At 39.6% G+C, this 17,979-nt stretch overlaps 3 protein-coding genes across 7 annotated transcripts in view; 2 read left to right on the forward strand and 1 right to left on the reverse strand.

The window, feature by feature from the left end:
- The window catches only part of ganabb (glucosidase II alpha subunit b), a 17,552-nt gene extending 14,754 nt beyond the window's left edge, over positions 1-2,798 (forward strand). For all 4 annotated transcript variants that reach the window (XM_008420415.2, XM_008420419.2, XM_008420416.2 and 1 more), the window contains one exon: positions 1,488-2,798. In XM_008420415.2, coding sequence (XP_008418637.1) covers positions 1,488-1,594 — 107 coding nt within the window. In that variant the 3' untranslated portion in view covers positions 1,595-2,798. The remainder of the gene's footprint in view (positions 1-1,487) is intronic.
- Positions 2,799-3,760: 962 nt separating this feature from the next.
- Positions 3,761-12,025, forward strand: LOC103471424 (pre-mRNA-processing factor 39). The gene is made up of 15 exons (XM_008420414.2): positions 3,761-3,849; positions 5,265-5,497; positions 5,601-5,726; positions 5,815-5,933; positions 6,348-6,515; positions 7,045-7,225; positions 7,513-7,617; positions 8,270-8,387; positions 8,471-8,625; positions 8,700-8,826; positions 9,774-10,045; positions 10,333-10,517; positions 10,600-10,674; positions 11,359-11,521; positions 11,653-12,025. Exons 1-15 carry the CDS (start codon positions 3,792-3,794, stop codon positions 11,731-11,733), a joined length of 2,166 nt encoding a protein of 721 aa, XP_008418636.1. The 5' UTR covers positions 3,761-3,791; the 3' UTR covers positions 11,734-12,025.
- Positions 12,026-13,355: 1,330 nt separating this feature from the next.
- On the reverse strand, positions 13,356-16,752 carry ubxn1 (UBX domain protein 1). Of its 2 annotated transcripts, none has more exons than XM_008420413.1 (10): positions 16,707-16,752; positions 16,250-16,314; positions 16,107-16,160; positions 15,505-15,614; positions 15,281-15,377; positions 15,007-15,198; positions 14,676-14,727; positions 14,470-14,592; positions 14,061-14,244; positions 13,356-13,935 (listed from the first exon to the last, which is right to left on the reverse strand). In XM_008420413.1, the coding sequence occupies exons 2-10, from the start codon at positions 16,306-16,308 to the stop codon at positions 13,895-13,897; spliced, it is 912 nt and encodes a 303-aa protein (XP_008418635.1). In that variant the 5' UTR covers positions 16,309-16,314; positions 16,707-16,752; the 3' UTR covers positions 13,356-13,894. The 2 variants fall into 2 exon arrangements, with proteins under 2 accessions (XP_008418635.1, XP_008418634.1); XM_008420412.2 differs by lacking the exon at positions 16,707-16,752 and adding an exon at positions 16,471-16,677.
- Between the last annotated feature and the right edge of the window lie 1,227 nt (positions 16,753-17,979).

The raw sequence follows: 17,979 nt of genomic DNA on the forward strand, positions 1-17,979 counted from the left end.
AATGCCATGTGGGTGAAGTTTTATGGTTGATACTCTGATGTCCCATTCTCCTGAAGGCAGCACAGAGCTGCACCACCAGAAACTGACAAACACTGAAGAGAAGAAGAGCTATGATTAATGTAGCTGCAGTTCTATCTATGTTTTAATGTTGCAGAGCTCAGTCGTTTTGCAAATAGTTCAAAGTTTAAACTGGCATGTTGTACATCTTTTATCTGCTCATTTTGTGGAATATTTAACAACTAGAAAATGGCAAAGAACAAGAATATTTTTTGCACTCTGACTGGCTGCTGATAGGCCTACAAATTTTAAGTTGAATGTTCATTAAATTTTTCAGACACCTGTGAAAATAATTTCTATTCACATGGCTTTTTTGTTGTCTGGGAAATTATCTTGATGATAAATGCGTAACGATCAAAACATCTACAATAGTGATGGTAATAAAATAATAGTCAGTGCAAAGTAGCCTATACATTCTTTGTTGGGGGGCGGTGAGGGACCTGGATAAAGGCTAGGGGGGGCGCTGGCCCGAAAGGTTGAGAAACACTGATTTAGTTGGTAATGTTGCATGTTCTAAATTACATTGACTGAAAGGACTCTTATTTAATGTTGAGGGATTTTTGCCCGTAAGGCAAACCTTTGGGGCACAGACATTTTACATTTTGTTTTGAGTTAAAATGTACTGAAGTCTTATTTGAGTGTTTAGCTTGTTAATTGTATTGTTAGAAGCAATTGTTTGCACTATTCAAAGGCACTTTTTACTAAACTGTGGCAATAGCAACGGTATAGTTAATTTCTATCATCACTATAAGTTTCAGGCTCAGGTTTTTTTTACTTTAAGCCCTGAAATTGTCTGAAAAATTATTGTGATAAGCAATGTTTTGAGACAATTTTCAACAATATAATAATGGGATAATAATGCTAGTTCACCCTCTCAAAATCTAATAAACTTTAGTTTTATGCAGAGGACTACACCCTGGAACTGGAAGACATTTTAAATATCCAAAATAACAATAAAACAACCAAATATGATAGAAAAAAACATACACAATCAAAAGTAAAATGGATTATGAAGCATCTATAAACAAAATTGCCCTTTAAAAAATATGAATCATCACAGTGGAAATTATCAAGCTTGTTTTAGTTTATAATGCAGTTATTTTTGTATTCGCTTATTATGACCAGCTTGTCTGCATTAAATCTTTAAAATAAGATCATTTGAATCATGAATTCTGGTCTTTACTGTCCTAACAAATAAAAAGTTCAGACTAAGAAATCTTCAGTTCTTAACGTTTCTTCTTGTATTGTCTAATTGACCAGGAAACAAACTTTACAAATAACCGTGTTGCCAGAAAATAGTTTCATATCATGATGTACTTTGAAGCAAAAGAGTTCACCTAAATCACTTTTCAATTTTGCTCTTTGGCACATCAGATCCTGTGCAAAACTTTTCAGAGGATGTAAATATTTTTCTCTTTTCGTTTTTGCAGATGGTGAGAACCAGCTGGAGTTTGATTTCGACGCCTCCATGTCTGTGTTAACGATCCGCAAGCCCGGCATGAACGCGGGGGCAGATTGGACCGTGACCCTGCAGTGACCCCCAGAGACAGAAGACGAAAAAGAGCAAACTAGACTGAAACAAGAGGAGATGGAGAGAGTAGGGACTAGACAGACTCCATTAATACTCCAGACTAACTAGAGCAGGACATCAGAGTAACTGCAGAAACGCAGATCACATTCTCCATCCACATTAACACAGTTCGTTGACACTGAACTCTACCATTTCCTCTTTGTGTTCAGTCACACTGTAAGATCTGACGGCAACGATTAAAAAATTACTGCTAGATAGGAAAATGTGTTTGTTTTTCAGGGAAGAAACAGAGTGGGTCAAGTCAACTTTGGGACTTTTTTTGCTGCTGAATCTTCCTCGGTTTAACGCACTGTCTGCCTCATAAGAAATGCATCACTGTAAAGGGTTGTTGGTGTTTATAATGAAGGTTAACATTCTCATCACACACTCCACCTACTGCTGATTCCTTTCTGAATTTGAAGAAATCTATCGTTCCTCTAATAGGCAAAGTCAAATCAGGTAAGGGCTCAGCCTTCTTTCCTCGTGCGAATTTAAATGTTGAGGGACAGTTTAACCACCGTCTCCTTTATGGCTCAAATCTTTTATCATGCTGTTTTTTTTAAACTGTTTTCAACACCACAAAGACGTCTTTGTTTAGCAGTCCTCGGCGAATCATTTTATTCCAGCCTGTCATTGAGTTTCTCAGTCCTAAATATAAATTATTTCTTCTTGTTGCTTCTATTTTGAAGTAATTTTCTTAATCGCACAGTTTGGGTTTTAAGCTGGGGAGTGAACCACTGACTGTGGATGATTCTAACAATGTGTTTCCTCTTTTGAGCCATTTCCCTTCATATCCTGCTTTTAATGCACTTACAGCCCTTAAGAAATTAGATTTTCATGCGTTTCCTAGGCGTTAGTTGAAATCTTCATTTGGGTTTTGACCATTAGATCAACTAAACAGTTGTCCATTTAAAGCCATCTGAACTACAGAAACATCAATCCAAAATGTACATCAATTTGCCATCAAGTTCAATTATCTGACCTGCAGGAGGGAAGGTTCTGCAATTTTCTGTTTTCAAGAGCATAAATGTTCCCTCTGCATTGTTTTTTGTCAATGGCTTGAATTGGTGAAAACAGAAGTTAGTGATTGCACTTCAGCTGTCAAAGTTGTCTGATGTACTCTAACAGATGAGACCAAGTGAAAATAAAATTGACCAAATGTGAAAAATAAGTCTGATTTCTTCCAGTAATTTTTGTTAAATTATATTTCACATTCAGACTCATTCTGCCAAAACTGAATGGAAAAAGTATGGTTATTTTTAATTTTTATGTCACTGTTTTGTAGGTCTGGATAACTTTGTTTCAGACAGGGCAACTATCTACGGTGCCCCCTAAGGGGACTATACTTAAACCTGTTAACTAATGTTCAGTATTCCACCTTGTAATATTTTATCCAGTATGTTTTTGACTTACTGACTTAAAACAAAAAATTAGGGCAATTTTGCAGGTTTTTGGACAGGTTGAGATGAACTTGTGACATTTTAATTGAGGCTGGTTAAAATGCTAATGGTCCAATAAAAGTGGAATTTTGTAAATGCATTTCTACAAATTAAAGGACAATAGAGTAGATAAAAGAAGTTCAAGACATCTCTTCCATTAATCATAATGGTTAGGGAGCAGCACAAGCAAATAAGTTGGATAAGAAGTGTTTGCCAACAATAAATGCTTCTGAAGAATACCGTAATACCCTGATATTGAGCTGTTGACACGAAATGACTGTCAAACAGCAATGGTCTTCAGAGGCCCCTTCAGGTTCATTGCTAGACTGACTGCTACTGGAGCTCAATCCTGCCCATAGAATCACCGTCCACAATGACTCTTTGAAGATAGTAGTTTAATTATATCAGTTACAAAAAATAATTTCTTTTTCGGATAAAGTATTTTTGAATTGAATTTCCCTTGCGGCGATCCAGTGCAGTTGAGCGCTGATTGACCGTGCTTATGTCCGGGGTATAAAATTAACCATTTAGAAGAAAGCAAAAGTTTTCAGATTTTAAAGAAAATGTTTAATAAAAAAATATACATATATTTTTAATATGTATAAGTATTTCATTGCCGTGTGTGGATAAAACCAAAGCGGAGATTATGACAGCTCTTAAAATTTGTTCACAAATTGCAGTTTGTGTTTTTGTCGCTTGCTGATGACGTCAGTGGTTCTTCCATCATGGCGGCGGAAGGCTGTGAAGAGATGAGCGGTAACGGGGTGCCTGAAGAGTCTTCAGGTAGATTTATTTGAGAGTTTCTAGACTAAAGTTGGCTGCGGGTCGACAGATATGATAATAATTGTTTCAACAAGGCGCTGCATTGTCGTTTCTTTGAAAAGCGGAAGGCATGACATGCTAGGCTGAGCTGCATGCAGCGACTGAGCAGAGCTGGACGTTCAGTGATTCTCTACAAGCTGAACTGATGACTTTTAACTCACAGCTGTGCTGAAGGGGCTGCTGCTCAGCTTCCTGGAGTGACATTTCTTCAATTCAGTTATTTTTACATTCATTTTACTGCGCTGGTATCTGCTATAATGTATGACTGGGAGGCTCTGCAGAAATCTTAAAATTTCTTGATTTTTAAAGAAAGTTTCTTTAGTTTACCTCCAACTATATGCAGAGGTTTTCTTTCTCAGCAGGCTATCTAATTAAATTGGGCGTCTTTATGTGATTCTAATAAATGAATTTGATGAGTGCGGCAGCCTTGTAATGTTTATTACAAGGCAGTCCAATGCAACATTTTTATACTAAAATACGAATTACTTTAAAAAATATTACCTTAGAGAGAATAATTAGCTGAAGTCTGCACGTTGTTTGTAACACTACCATGTTTTTTTTATGTATTTCAAAGTTTAAAACAGATTATATCTCACATTAAACAAGTCACAAAAACATGCATGTAAAAGTCTTTGTATGTCTTTCCTAGAAAAAAATCGCTATTCATCCGCAAGTATCGTAACATCCAACTGTCACCTTGCTCACTTACTGCTTGCTTCGCCGGGAGGGTGATTCCTTCAGATGTTAAGTGTCGAGGTTAAAAAGGTATCAAACTATTCAGAGCAGGGTACTTGGTGCACTTTATTTACTTTACAAATGCATGTAAGCTACAGTTTGTACTGTTTCAATTAAAAGAAACATGTTTTCTCACCACTTCTTTGATTCATTTTGTCCAGCTGTTGACTTTAAGTCTGTGTCCATGTCCAACCAGAGCCAGGTATTGTGTAGTTGGTGCTTTTAATCAGTTTTCGGTTAAATTAATTCAATCCAACTCTATAACAGTCACAAAATGTCACCAAAATCACTCTGTCCCTCTAAAATCTTTCAGAAAATCGCAAAAATGTATCAAATTGTATCGTTTGCTGAATATCGCAATATATATCATACCATGGGCAGAATATCGTCCATCGTATTGTATCGTGAGATTATTGTATCACTACAGCCCTATTTAAAATGGGATGGTCCAAACTTAATATTGTAAACCGAATTAAGTAAAACAGTTTTATTTTGGTCTGCTGTGGAAGGATGCTCCCCCTGGCTCTCACATCTCTGTTGACCTTTGACCTTAACGTATGGTTACACTACAGCAGCCCAATTTTCTTTGGCGAAAAGAAGCCAATACCAATATTTTTTAAATAATTTTCTCCTTCTTAAAGCCATGGATGTCACCGAGGCAGCGCCGCCTCCTCCTGAAGCATCGGAGGAAAATGGAGGTGCAGCTGCAGCCCCTGAGGATCCTGCAGACCCAGATAACTACTCCACGGCCCTGGCAGCAGCGAGCGAACAGGGGGATCTACCTGCAGACTTTGAGCGTCTGTGGAAAGCCGCACATGACAATCCTCAGGACTTCCCCTGCTGGACCGATCTGCTCCAGTACTGTGAGCACGAGGTGTGTGCTTTCAGCAAACCAGAGGGATTTTTTTAGTAGAAAACGGAAATTAAGATTGACTTTCTCTGTAAAGAGGAATTCCCACCCAGTTTCATCTTTTCAGGGTCATGCTGCCGCGTACCGCAGAGCGCTGGAAGCCTTCCTGGTTCGGTATCCTCTCTGCTACGGCTACTGGAAGAAATTTGTTGACCTGGAACGTCGAGGTGGCGACAACAACAAAGCAGAGGAGGTAAAAACTCCTTTACATTTTTTTCATATTATTTGATGTGTATTTGTAAAGCACTTATTTTTAAAAATTCACGCGTGTGCTATGTTAGGTGTGTATTCGTGGTCTTCAAGCAATTCCTCTGAGCGTAGATCTTTGGATCCACTACATCAATCTGCTGCTGGGAACGCTGGACATGAACCTGCCCGATTCAGCTGTTCGGATTCGCAGGTGAACAAGCTTCCAGTCGCATCTTAAACTTAATGTTTTCGACACGTTTTTTTCCAAAGCTGATGGAAAAGTCGAGGGTTCAGCTCCGAAATTTCTGTTTTAATTTCCTTTTGAATGTTGTAAGATTTTTTTGTATGTTTTTGAAACACAGACAGAATCTAATAATACAAATATTATTAGATTTTACAATTTAGTTGACTTATTTCAGACCAAGCCAATTCCAGCACAATATTGTTCCATGACTTGTACTCAAAAATACAACTTATTGTAAAACTTCATAGAAAAACAGCTAGAAATTTGACTCTGGAGATGATAAACATGGAGGAACCGTGAGAGCAGAAAACACAATTATAGTAATACATAAACAATTCTTTGATAACATAATGATTTTTTTCCTCGGTTAAACGTCCTCAGTGTTTTTGAGAATGCCGTTGCGTCGTGTGGTTTGGATTTCCACTCGGACCGCCTGTGGGATCTCTACGTGGAGTGGGAGAAGGAGCACGGAAACGTGAAGAACGCAGCGGCCGTCCTGGACCGAGCTCTCAGAGTTCCCACTCAGCTCTACAGCACCCACTACGACAAGTAAACCCACCTGACCGCCACAGACACAATACTGACGTCCGAGGGCCTTCAACGGGTCACATGTTGGACACTAACAGTAAAACTTGCAATTAAATTCGAAATTAACATTAAAAAAACTTTTGAACAGAGAGTCTGTTTGAACGTTTACTGCTGTTCTCAATTGTTGACTTTACATTTCTCTGTTTTTATGATATAAAGCACTTTAAACTCCCTTGTTGCTGAAATGTGCGATAGAAATAAACTTGGTTGGTTGATAAAAGCTTTGATTGTGTAAAATGTCATCTTCAAGTCATTTTATCTTAAATTAGTCAATCCTAGTTAACTGCAACTCCTCTCTCCCATGCACAGTGTGACGCTGCCTCTGTTTTAGCGGTTATTGATGATTTACAGCAAAAATATTACAAAATGCTGTTAATTATAAAAGTGCCTAAAGTCTATCGATAAACCTTCATCCCCTCCTCTTCATTTGTCTCTTATTCCTTATTCGTATTCCTGATCCTGCTGCGTTGTCCATCCTTCCTGCTTCCAGGTTCAAAGTGCATCTTAACAACAACCCGCCTAAAGACGTGCTCCCCTCTGAGGAGTACGAGGAGCTGAGGGCGACGTGCCGGCAGAGCCAGAAGGCAAAGCGGGCCGAACAGGCCCAGGAGGCGGACGAGGAGAGGCCGCCAGGAGAGGAGGAGCCCGCTATGCCCGAGGGTACCGACTCGGTGAGTAAAATCTGGCTATTAAAAACTTGGTTCTCACTAGAAATGAGCCTTTATGAGGCTCAACCACCTGCTTTATTGCTTAATCTGTGTTTAAATATTATTTAACACGGGAGGAAGGAATTAGTTTTTATGGGTTCTAATGCCTTGTTTTTTTCTTTTTGGAGATTTTAAAGTCCAGCACTGGAAGAGTTCAGTGAAAGCTGAAAGTTTGTCACATTTTCATGGTCATGTGTAGATTTCCAATGGGAACATCTTTATATATACCAGTGATGTATGTCTCTGTTCAGGAGGAGCTGATGCAGAAGATCAGAGACCAGGTTCTGCTTCGCAGAGACAAAGTTTACCAGGACAACGAGGAAGAAGTCCGGAAGAGGTGGAACTATGAAGATGCTGTGAGTTTCTGCCGGGATCATTTCACCAGACCTCTCCATCACTCTGTCTTTTCTTTAGTTATTCTTATTTTAATCTTCATTTATTTCTGTCTTTATTTTATTCTTTTAGCGTTAGTGTTTTTTTAAATTAATTTTATTTTTTTGTTTGATTTTATTTTATTCTTTTTATTTTTGAATTCTTTATGCATTTCTATTCTGTTTATTCATTTTTTTCCCTTTTTGTTCTTTATTATTTTTGTTTTTTTATTTTTGTATTACTAGTTTTTAATTTATTGTCGGCTACTTTAATTTTATTTTAATTCTTTATGTATTTCTGTTTTTATTATTCATTTTATTTATTGATTGATTTTATTCTTTTTCTTTCATTATTTTAATTTGCATATATATAGCATCTCTTCTACCAGGAAGTTGTGTTCATGATGAGCTAAAGATCTGTCATACATTCACATCTTAAAGTTAATAATTATTTAATGAAACAAACCAAAAACATGCAGCATGAAACCAACTTTGAATGAGTGAGCCTGAAAATGTCAGAACAGATTCGATAAATAAAACCATAACTGAGAAAAGTAGAAATAATTTAGTCCAGTTTATCCTCTCCTGTTGTTACTGGCTCACAAACTCAGCAGATTTCCTTGTTTCTTTACGACAGATCAAGCGTCCATACTTCCACGTCCGGCCGCTGGACCGCCTCCAGCTCCGAGCCTGGCACACCTACCTGGACTGGGAGATCGCTGAGCTGAACAAAGACGCCACAGAGTCCTCACAAGGCGAGGACACGCATGATAAAAGTGTTTTTTATTTCCTTTCATGTTTGAAAGTATCTGTATTTAACACTGCTGTCTTCTAACAGATCCAAACCAGGAATCGACGGAGGAATCTGAGGTCACGACGCAGCGTCAGGAAGCATCAGATGATGCTCCCGCCGTCCAGAGCGACCACAGAGTTCGCATCCTGTTTGAGCGCTGCCTGATCGCCTGCGCTCTGTACGAGGAGTTCTGGACCAGGGTGAGATAAATCAGTTACTCACTTTATCTGTGAGGAGCTTGAAACAATGTAACACCTTGCTGTGTGTGTTTCAGTACATTCAGTACCTGGAGCCGCAGAGTGTGCAGGAGACGCGGGCCGTCTACAGGCGAGCCTGCCGGGTCCACCTGCCCAACAAACCCAACATCCACATGCAGTGGGCCACGTTTGAGGAGAGACACGGTACGACACGCCCGTCTCTTTCTGCTCCTCTGAACTCAGAGCTGCTTGTTTATACGACACCAGTGACCAGAGGCTCTTTTTGAAACCAGGTTTCAGAGTGAATCTTTTCTGAAACATGAAGCAGGGGCGTGTCTAGATTTTTTTTATTTGAGGCGCCAGGCAGAGACACAGACGTATTAAAATGACAATTTCCTCTAAATGCACTGCGGTCTTCACCGACTCTGAAAAACAAAAAGTTGAAGAACAAAACTATGTATTTACCCAAACATATCTGTTTAGCATGTGAGAGAACCATGCAGCAGATTTGTTTGCTACAGTGACTGAGGCCTCAGGATAACTTTTCTCAGTCACACGGCTAACATAGCTTAACTTTATACAACTTTATCTTTAGTACCGTAATGCTAACTTCATTCAACTTATCGACTATAAAGTAGAAAAATTTGAACCAGACTATGAAGTGCAAATAGCTGTTTACTTTTGACTGTAATCTCATATATTTATATCTTGATATTCATTAATATATATATTACCCCAATTTTCGACATTTGAAACTCAGAACATTTTCTAAATTTTCCTGGAAAATTTCTGAAGTTTTTTTTAAGCAAATTTTTACCTTTTCAAGCTCACAAATGTTCTTGTATTTTCTAGAAAATGTGTGAGATTAACCTCAGAATTGTTTGGTGGAAATGTCCTCCTTTTTTTGTTCCTGTTTACAAAGGCCCTAATATGCTGATGTAATGAAATGGCCAGGCTAGCCTAAACGTGGAACTTTTGCTCAATCAACATGTGAAAATCCCAGCAGTTTCCAGGAAACGGTTTTGTGTAAACAAAACCTAAGTTCCAAAGGCAAAAATATGATTTGTGCCACAACGTTTAAATGTAAAACAAAACAAAAAAAAGCACATCAGAAAACTTGCTCATGCAAACTTCCTGCCCGTCTGCACCAGGTGACCTCAACGAGGCCCGGCGGGTTCTGGAGGCCCTGGAGAAAGCCCGGCCTGGTCTGGCCGTGGTTCGCATCCGCAGGGCGGCCTTAGAGCGCCGAGCGGGCCGGCTGGACCAGTCGGAGGCTCTGCTGCGAGAGGCGGTGGCTGAATCCAAAGAGAGGCCGACGCTGCACGCCTTCTACTCCATCAAACTGGCCCGTCTGCTGCTCAAAGTGGCCAGAAACCCAGATGGCGCCCGCACGGCTTTACAGGAAGCGCTGGAGATTAGTCCGGTGAGATCAGAGACGGACACGGTTGATGTCTCAGCTGAACGGCATAATGCGTCTCGTTGCTTAGCGGTGCCAGGGAGGAATTTGCTACAAAATAAATGAAATATTGTCGCAAGAGATTTCTCCTTGAGGCTGTAAAAAGATGTTACTTTGTGAGAATTTTGTATTAATTAAAAATAAAAAAGTCTCCCATCTATTCTGGGGCACAAGTCAGGTCAGGATCCACACTTTGCACCCTCCTGTTTTAATAAAAATGTTTTCCTTTTCTCCATAAATGATTCTTCCATCAGGATAATGACAAGCTGCACTTGAACCTGTTGGACCTGGAGTCGTCTGCGGAGCCGGGGGCTTCGGACGAGGCGGTGCAGGAGTGTGTGACTCGGGCGCTGGCGGCTCCGCTCACCCCGCAAACCAAGTTACTCCTGTCACAGAGAGGCCTCCAGTTCACGGAGGAGTACAGCAACTCCATTAAGAGGTTAAGCATCTTGTTTCGGACCATCCTGTTTGGGTCTGGTGAAGCATTTTCATCTCAAAGTGAAGCTGTGCTGTCTCTGCAGCGTGCTGTCCGTCTACGAGGCGCATCAGAAGCTGCTGGACGAGCTGGGAGGCACGAAGAGAGAAGCGGAGAACGGGTGAGAGAAGATGGCAAAAACTAGCCTCAGATTATGATTGTGGAGGGAAAGTTCAGTATGTTGGAGAGATGCTTATTAAAGCTTTTTGTTTTAATAAGGGTTCCAGTGTCATACTGTTATCAGAAGTAGGAAAATTGAACTCAAGACTTGGAAATAGGAGGAGTAGGAAAGCTGATCAGAACCTGAACCAGTTCCTTTAAAGTGACTGGATTATTTTCTGGTTCATTTTAATAAAACCAGAATTACAGATGAATAATTATCTGCATAGGTCTGTTTATTATCATTCAAGGATTTGGAGTTCCAACCGTTCACCGTCTGACCCTTCCTCTGCAGAAACGTTGGGAGTCATTGATGCTTCCTGACCAATACGGCTCAAATAAATAAGGTTCTAGTCCTTCAGTAGAACCAGCTTCTTCCTCTTCTTCACTCTAGTTAGCTTCTTGTGTCGAAACTGCAGATGAGTCGCTCAACTCTTCACTGAAATCCTCAACTTCTGTAGATTCAGCCTTGGTTCTTTTACATTTTGACTTACCCTGATTACGTCACAACCGTTTTTTTTACCCAGTTACTACATAGAAAAGCAGCGACACTGCATTTATAGAATACACGGAATACATGACAGATCATCTTTTTAAATCATGGCGGTGGTTCTAACGTTTTATTTGTATTAATCTGGTTCCTAAGGGACGAGGAGCCAGAGAAAACTAGCAAAACAGACGACAGCTCTTCTGCTGCTGCGCCGGCATCCAGCACGTCACATGTTCCCATCACCACGCCGCCGCCTCCTGTGATGGCCGCCGACCCGAGCGCCCAGGCCGGATACGGAGCGTACAGCAGCTGGTACCAGGTAAAAGTTAAGAAGTTCTGCCATTTGATGTTTACAGATTCCTAGTTTTGTTGTTTTTGAAATGTGAAAACTGATGTTGAATTTGTCTGAAAGTTTTTTAATGACACATAAGTTTATTTTCTGTCTCTAAGCAACCGCAGTACAGCGGCTATGGTGGCTACGGCTACCAGAATGCCTGGAACTACAACCAGTCCTACTATCCACCCAGTTAAGCTGAACAGCTCTGGAACCGGTCCGACCCGTCTGAACGACAGACTTATTTCCCAGCATGCCCCTGTGCTTTCAGAGTCGGTGAATCTCGGTGGAAAAAGCAGCTTAAGGGAAACCCCTGGCACCCATTTTCTGTAAAGTCTTCTGATTTTAATTAAAATTATTTTTGTATTTGTTGTCAAATCGACGCCTTTTCTCATGTTTTAAAGTCGCTCACTCTATCCAGTGTGTGGTGTTTTGTACCAATTGTTGGTTTTTAATGTACATAAAATGTGTTTTATAGTGTCACTTTAAGGCTTTCTCAGATTTTTTGTTCTTCAGATACACGGAGAAAAACAATTCTCCGTGAAACAAACCTGTGAAACAAACTCACAGGTGTGTTTCTATTATTTACCTAAATGTTCAAATACAAGGAGGAACTAATAGAAATGCACCATGACTAAAAGTCCAGTTCACTTCCTCCTGTTTTTATAGACAAACTGATCATTTTTTCTAAATGTTAAATACTTGAGTCTTAATTTAACCCAAATTAGTAGGTTTGTTGTTTTATTAAGATGCATCAGCAGCTTTGGCTTCATTTAGGCTGCAGCATAAATGGAGTCCAGCACCAACTGTGGTAAAAGGTTTTGGCTTCAGATCCCAAAATATCGGCACCATGGTAATGATGCGCTAAAAGCTTAAAAATGTATCTTTTAATAAAGAAGAATCATCTGAAAAATGACGCTGTCCTGCCCGTAGCTGTCACCATCTACGACACTTTACTAATCCCTGCAAGGATGAATAAAGTATTTTTGGATAACTAATGGGGAACTTTTGATTTTTTTTTCTCTCAGCCACTCTTCAAAGTGGGAAAAACAAGAGAACATACTTATACCAACCTAAGTGTAAACAGCCAATTACCTCAACATACACATATGTACAATCAGGGCAAAAGACCTGAAGTGTAAAACAACGAAGTGTGACAAAGGGCATAAAAGAGGCAGCAGAGAATGTATCAAGTCACAATGATAAATTTATCTTAATACTTAAATTGAAGTGGTGCAACTCGTTTTCTGTCATGTCATTGAAAATTATCTTTCTGTTGCCAAAACGTTCAAAACTCTTGGAGGAAAAGCTCGAGTCAAAGAGTAAACTCACATGGAAATGAAGTTTTATTTTTAAAAAAGGTACTTTGCTAGAAGTTCAAATTAAAACCAATGAGTTCCTCTCATGGAAGAGTAAACCAGTTTTTCCTGTCTTAAACAAGGAAAGCATTCTTCATTATGTGCATGTAAAACACACAAGAAGCTGATTTAATCATCTAGAAGGTTTTACAGTATTTCTGTTTTTTTTTTTAGCAATTTAGTTTTTGTGAACCGCTTCACTAATGTAAACAGTAGTGATGTCAATCAGTATTATTTTGGCAATAATCATCCTTACAGGTGCTTTTCAATAGAAATACACAGAATTCAAGCTTACATTTGTTAAAGTGGTATTTTTTTATATTTTGTTATATTTGTTTTATAAAGAGTATTTTCAGGAAGACAAACCTTTTAGCTGCATCATTTCCAGGTTTTCTACTTTCATGAGAATTGGTTTTACAAAAATATGAGAGGATAATTTATATAAAATTCAGAACATCAACTCAATTATCCCAGCCAGCTTTATTGTAATCAGATTCCTGGTGGACACAGCTTTCAGCAAATCTGAACTCGTTAAAAAAATGAAAGTAAAATGTCACAAAGTCAGGAAGATTACAGGAAATAAACTTAAGGCCCTTTCAGAACCACTTTAGCACGTATTTAGCAATACAAGGGTCGAGTTAAAACTTTGTTCTGTGCATTTTTCTTTTTAATAAATGTGTTGAAACCACGAGCAGAGATCCTTGGGGAAGTATCAGTCAGAAACCAGCTATCTTCAGCTCGACTCAGCTGAGGTCAAAGGTCCAGTTCAATGCCTGCAGCAGATCTGAAGCTGCATTCAGTCAGTCTTCAAAAACAGAAACTCACATCAAAGTCTGAGGAGCTCCAACGTGTCTGAATGCAGCTTCACCGCGTCTCTGCTTCGGTTCAGCTAGCTGGCTTAGTGAGGGATACTAGCAGATGGCAGCTCGGCTCCTGGGTCGCTCGGTTCTCGTGTCGACGTCGTGGTAGAGGTGAGGTAGGCTCACAGAGCTGATCCTTCTCACTTTTTGGTAACAACCAGCACAGCTGAAGGCACCAAACCTGTGCAGAGCGCAAAGAAAAGCCGGTTTCATCCCAACGCGAGCTGCACATTTTAATAAAACTCATGGACGTGACGCCATTTTAGATATCTGACAGCATTTAAAACTCGTTTCCTGAAGGCTCACCCAGCTCTTTAAGAGGCTTCTCCATGTCCAGTTCAGTGTAAACGTGGCGCGGGTATGGCGACAGCAGCGTGAAGTCCTGACCCTCGGGTGTGTTGCCGTTCATCTGTACGTAGACGCGCACCGCCGCCAGGGGCTCCTGGGCCTTGAACACCGTGTTGATGGTGGAGCCGTCCAGCAGACGAACCTGCGAAAGATCCGGTGAAAGGAAGCGTAAAATAACTAACAGCAATACAGAGTAGAGTGAAGCTTTATTTACAGGGCTCCTGTAAATAAAGTTTATTTACAGCACTCCAGCAAAGAAGGAATACTAAGAAGGACAGAAAGAATGGAGGAGACAAGGAAGAAATGGCAAGATGGAGGGTAGAAAGGTACAAAAAGCCTTAAATAATATATGTGATATAATATGTACCTGTATCCTGGACTCATCATACTCCTTCTTCGTGGGCGGGGGTCCCTGACCGGTGGGTGACGACGGACTGGGCGGGGTGGGCTGGGTGGACGTCACCGTGCTCGGAGGTGCACCACCTCCAAACTAAACCAGAGGAGTTAAAAAAGACAAAACAGTCAGAATTACAAAGTAAAAAATGAAAAGTAAAGTCAGTGTGTCTCAGTTACCTTTTGTGCTCGCTCCTCTCGGTCTCGTGCGATTTTGTCTTTAACCCTTTGCCTGACAAGAACAAGAAAAAAGGCAGCAGAGTTAGAAACGGTAACAAGAAGTAAAAGCATTGTGATCTTAATTAAAATGTCCTCACAACAAAGTCTTTCCACAAACTAAACCATCATAAATAATAACTGCATCATTATGCGTAAACATCCTGCAAAGTTACAGTCAAATCTTGCACATAAATTGTAGTACCTGCAGAATTTTGCTTCAGGATTTCATACATTATCAAATCTTTACTTTTGTGGCTTTAAACATTAATTGTGAATCCTTTGAGAAGCTAACCTAGCCAGCTTGTCCTCCATCTTCTCTCTCCTCCTCTGATCTGCGAGTTTCTTCATCTCGTCGTCCTGAATCTTCTGCCGGATCTGCTGCAGCTCCTGGCCCTGCCTCCTCCGCTGCTTTTCCCGCTCCACCTCCTCGGCTCGCTCGCGCTCCCTCCTCTCTGCCTGCTTCACTCGCATCAGCTCCTCTAGTCTGAAAGGCGGGGACAAACCAGCTGGCAAATAAAAACACATGACGTTAACGCTGCTTAAAACTGATCAGCATCAGCTCTGACCTTTTGACCTGTTCACGTTTCTCCTCCTCCGTCATTGGTCGTTTCAAAGCCTCTGGGTTGTCGCTGTATAGTTCATCTTCCTCTGCGATTACTGGCGCTAAAAAACGACCACGACGGAATTAATAAAACATCTTTAAAGAAATTATTTACAGAGACAGATCTACCTTAGATTATATGAATTAAATATTTTTTTTCTCCTCAGAAAAACAAAAACATGCACCGACCTTCACCTGAGTCCCCTGCTGTCGTCTCATCTGCCTCTCCTCCTAAGACGTTCTCCGCTGGAGGAACGTACGGCTCATCGATGTCCGGGTCGTTCTCATGTTCCATTAACCTGAAAGAGACGCATCCAGAACAAAAGGTCAGGCAGCCATTCTGTGCTCTGAAATGATAAAACCATACGGACATCATTGTAATTTTAATAATTTCTGTTTACACGTAGACAACCCAAAATATCAATTGCAATACAGCTGAAACCAGATGTTTAAATATTCCATAAAAACATTTTCAGTCAGATAAAAATTACATAAGTAATTTATATTTGCTTAATAATGGTATTTAAAAAAAAAACGTTTTTAACATTCTTCTCTTTAAAATTTATTATGCAATATATCCAAGGTCGAGTTGGCTTGAGTAGCTTCTTTTAGTTAATCAAAGACACATTCGAATAAAAATAGCTTTTTAAATGCTTAATGAGGTTATCAATGTTTCATAATACAATTAGTTTGAACATTTTGAAAAATTTAAGTGTGAAAAAATAGCAAAAACAAGAGAAATACATAGAGAAGCCGAAACTTTTGACCATGCATGACTGTAAATGTCTCACCAGTCCATGGCTTGCTCTATCCCCTGGTTTCCTGTATTGGCCACAGCTTTCTCTCTGAGGAAGCGACAGAAAGGACAGGTTACCCAGCATTAACCTTTAGGTCACTAAAATCAGTCATATCTGGTGTGAGGATCGTAACTCACGCTCTGTTTCTGCCAAAGCCCATCTCCAGAAGACTCTCCAGTGTTGTTAGCTCTGCCATTTTGACCTGAAACAAGCAAGTTACCAGCTTTCATAAATCATCGACAGAAAAAAAGGGGAGATCAAATAACTCCCTTTAGATTTTCTCATTGAAAGCAAACACATTCACAATACTTTCGGAATAAAAAACGAGAACACAAATTAGTTTCTCCCTGAACAGCACCTTGTTATTTCCAATCACAGCTGAAGTAATGCTAAGAGCTAGCGTTAACATTAATGCTGCTAACGAGGCTAGTTTTACTGACTAAAATGATTAAAATAACCTTGCTGTAAATCGTTCTCGCTAAAAATCGCTTTGTTATCTTTAATGAAGATAGTCATAGTGGTTATGTTGTTTTAAGTGTCTTAATATCAGAGGCACAATACAGATTGATGAAGGAGCGTTTGTTAGCTACTTACACATCAGCCTGCTACAACAGTTCATCAGTACGGAAAGTCATGTGGGTCAAAAGGGACCACGCGAAATTAGTTCAAGAACATCTCTTTTAGATTAAGCTCAGAATTATTAGATTAATGTCAAAATTCTGACATATAAATGGTTAGAACAAGGAATTTGAATGCATTTTGGTCTTTTTAATTTCTTAAAATAATTTTACAATATATCATTAAATAATTAATTGGCCTCTCCAAATTGCCCCTAAGTGTGAGTGTGTGTGTGCCGGTTGTGTGTCCTGTGTGTCTCTGTGTTGCCCTGCGACAGACTGGCGACCTGTCCAGGTGACCCCGCCTCTCGCCCGGTACGCTAGCTGGAGATAGGCACCAGCACCCCTCCCCACCCAACTGAGGGAAAAGGGTGTAAGAAAATGGATGGATGGATCATTAAATAATCATGCAATGACTGATGTAATCATTGACATCATTCATATCAAAAGTTTTATCTTAAATTCAGGCATTTCTGCAGATGCCTGACTGAATATGAAGTGATTTCTATGTGCAGTAGCTCTGCGACACTGCATTTGGAGCCAAATTTATGTCTTTTAGATGCTTCATATTTACAAATCCTTCACTTTTTGGATTTTATCAAATAAAAATATTGCTGGGAAACATCAAATACGCACACCAGGGATGTGCATGTTTAATACTCTCTGATAAAAGTTACTCAAAACCATCAAACAGGAAGTTTGACAGGAAGTAAATTTGATCTATGATCTTGTAACATGAAATATTTGTTTTAAAACACATTTCTATTGGTTCCTTTGTTTTCTAAATCTGACATATGAGCTTCCTGTTGGCCTGAATGATTTGATCCTATCATGGATGGTATGTTCATCGGTGTTCAAGCTATATAATTTTCTGACTATTATGTGAAGGTTGGGTCTGTTACATATTTACAGTAAGTGTAATGATTAATTTTCCTCTACCCCACGCAGTCTTAAGCAGCTCTCAGTCACGAGTTCATCCATTGCTCAGACTTTCCTCTCAACCACTCACTGATATTCTTTCACACTTTCAATTGTAATTGTTTGTGTCTCTTTTCCTCCTTTTTGTATTTACTTGCAGGGTTAATTTGGTAAGTATGAGCTTTTTTCATTTGCATTTGTTTATCAAAGTGATGTGCAATAAAAAAAAAAGAAGTTATTTGTCAATCAGGTTTTAAACCTGTTTTTCAGAAAACCTTTGGCCTATGACCTAGTTTGGTTTTCTGTTAATAAAATATTGTTGTTTTGGTTAG

This window comes from Poecilia reticulata, linkage group LG10, assembly GCF_000633615.1.
Source record: "Poecilia reticulata strain Guanapo linkage group LG10, Guppy_female_1.0+MT, whole genome shotgun sequence".
NCBI lineage: Eukaryota > Metazoa > Chordata > Actinopteri > Cyprinodontiformes > Poeciliidae > Poecilia > Poecilia reticulata.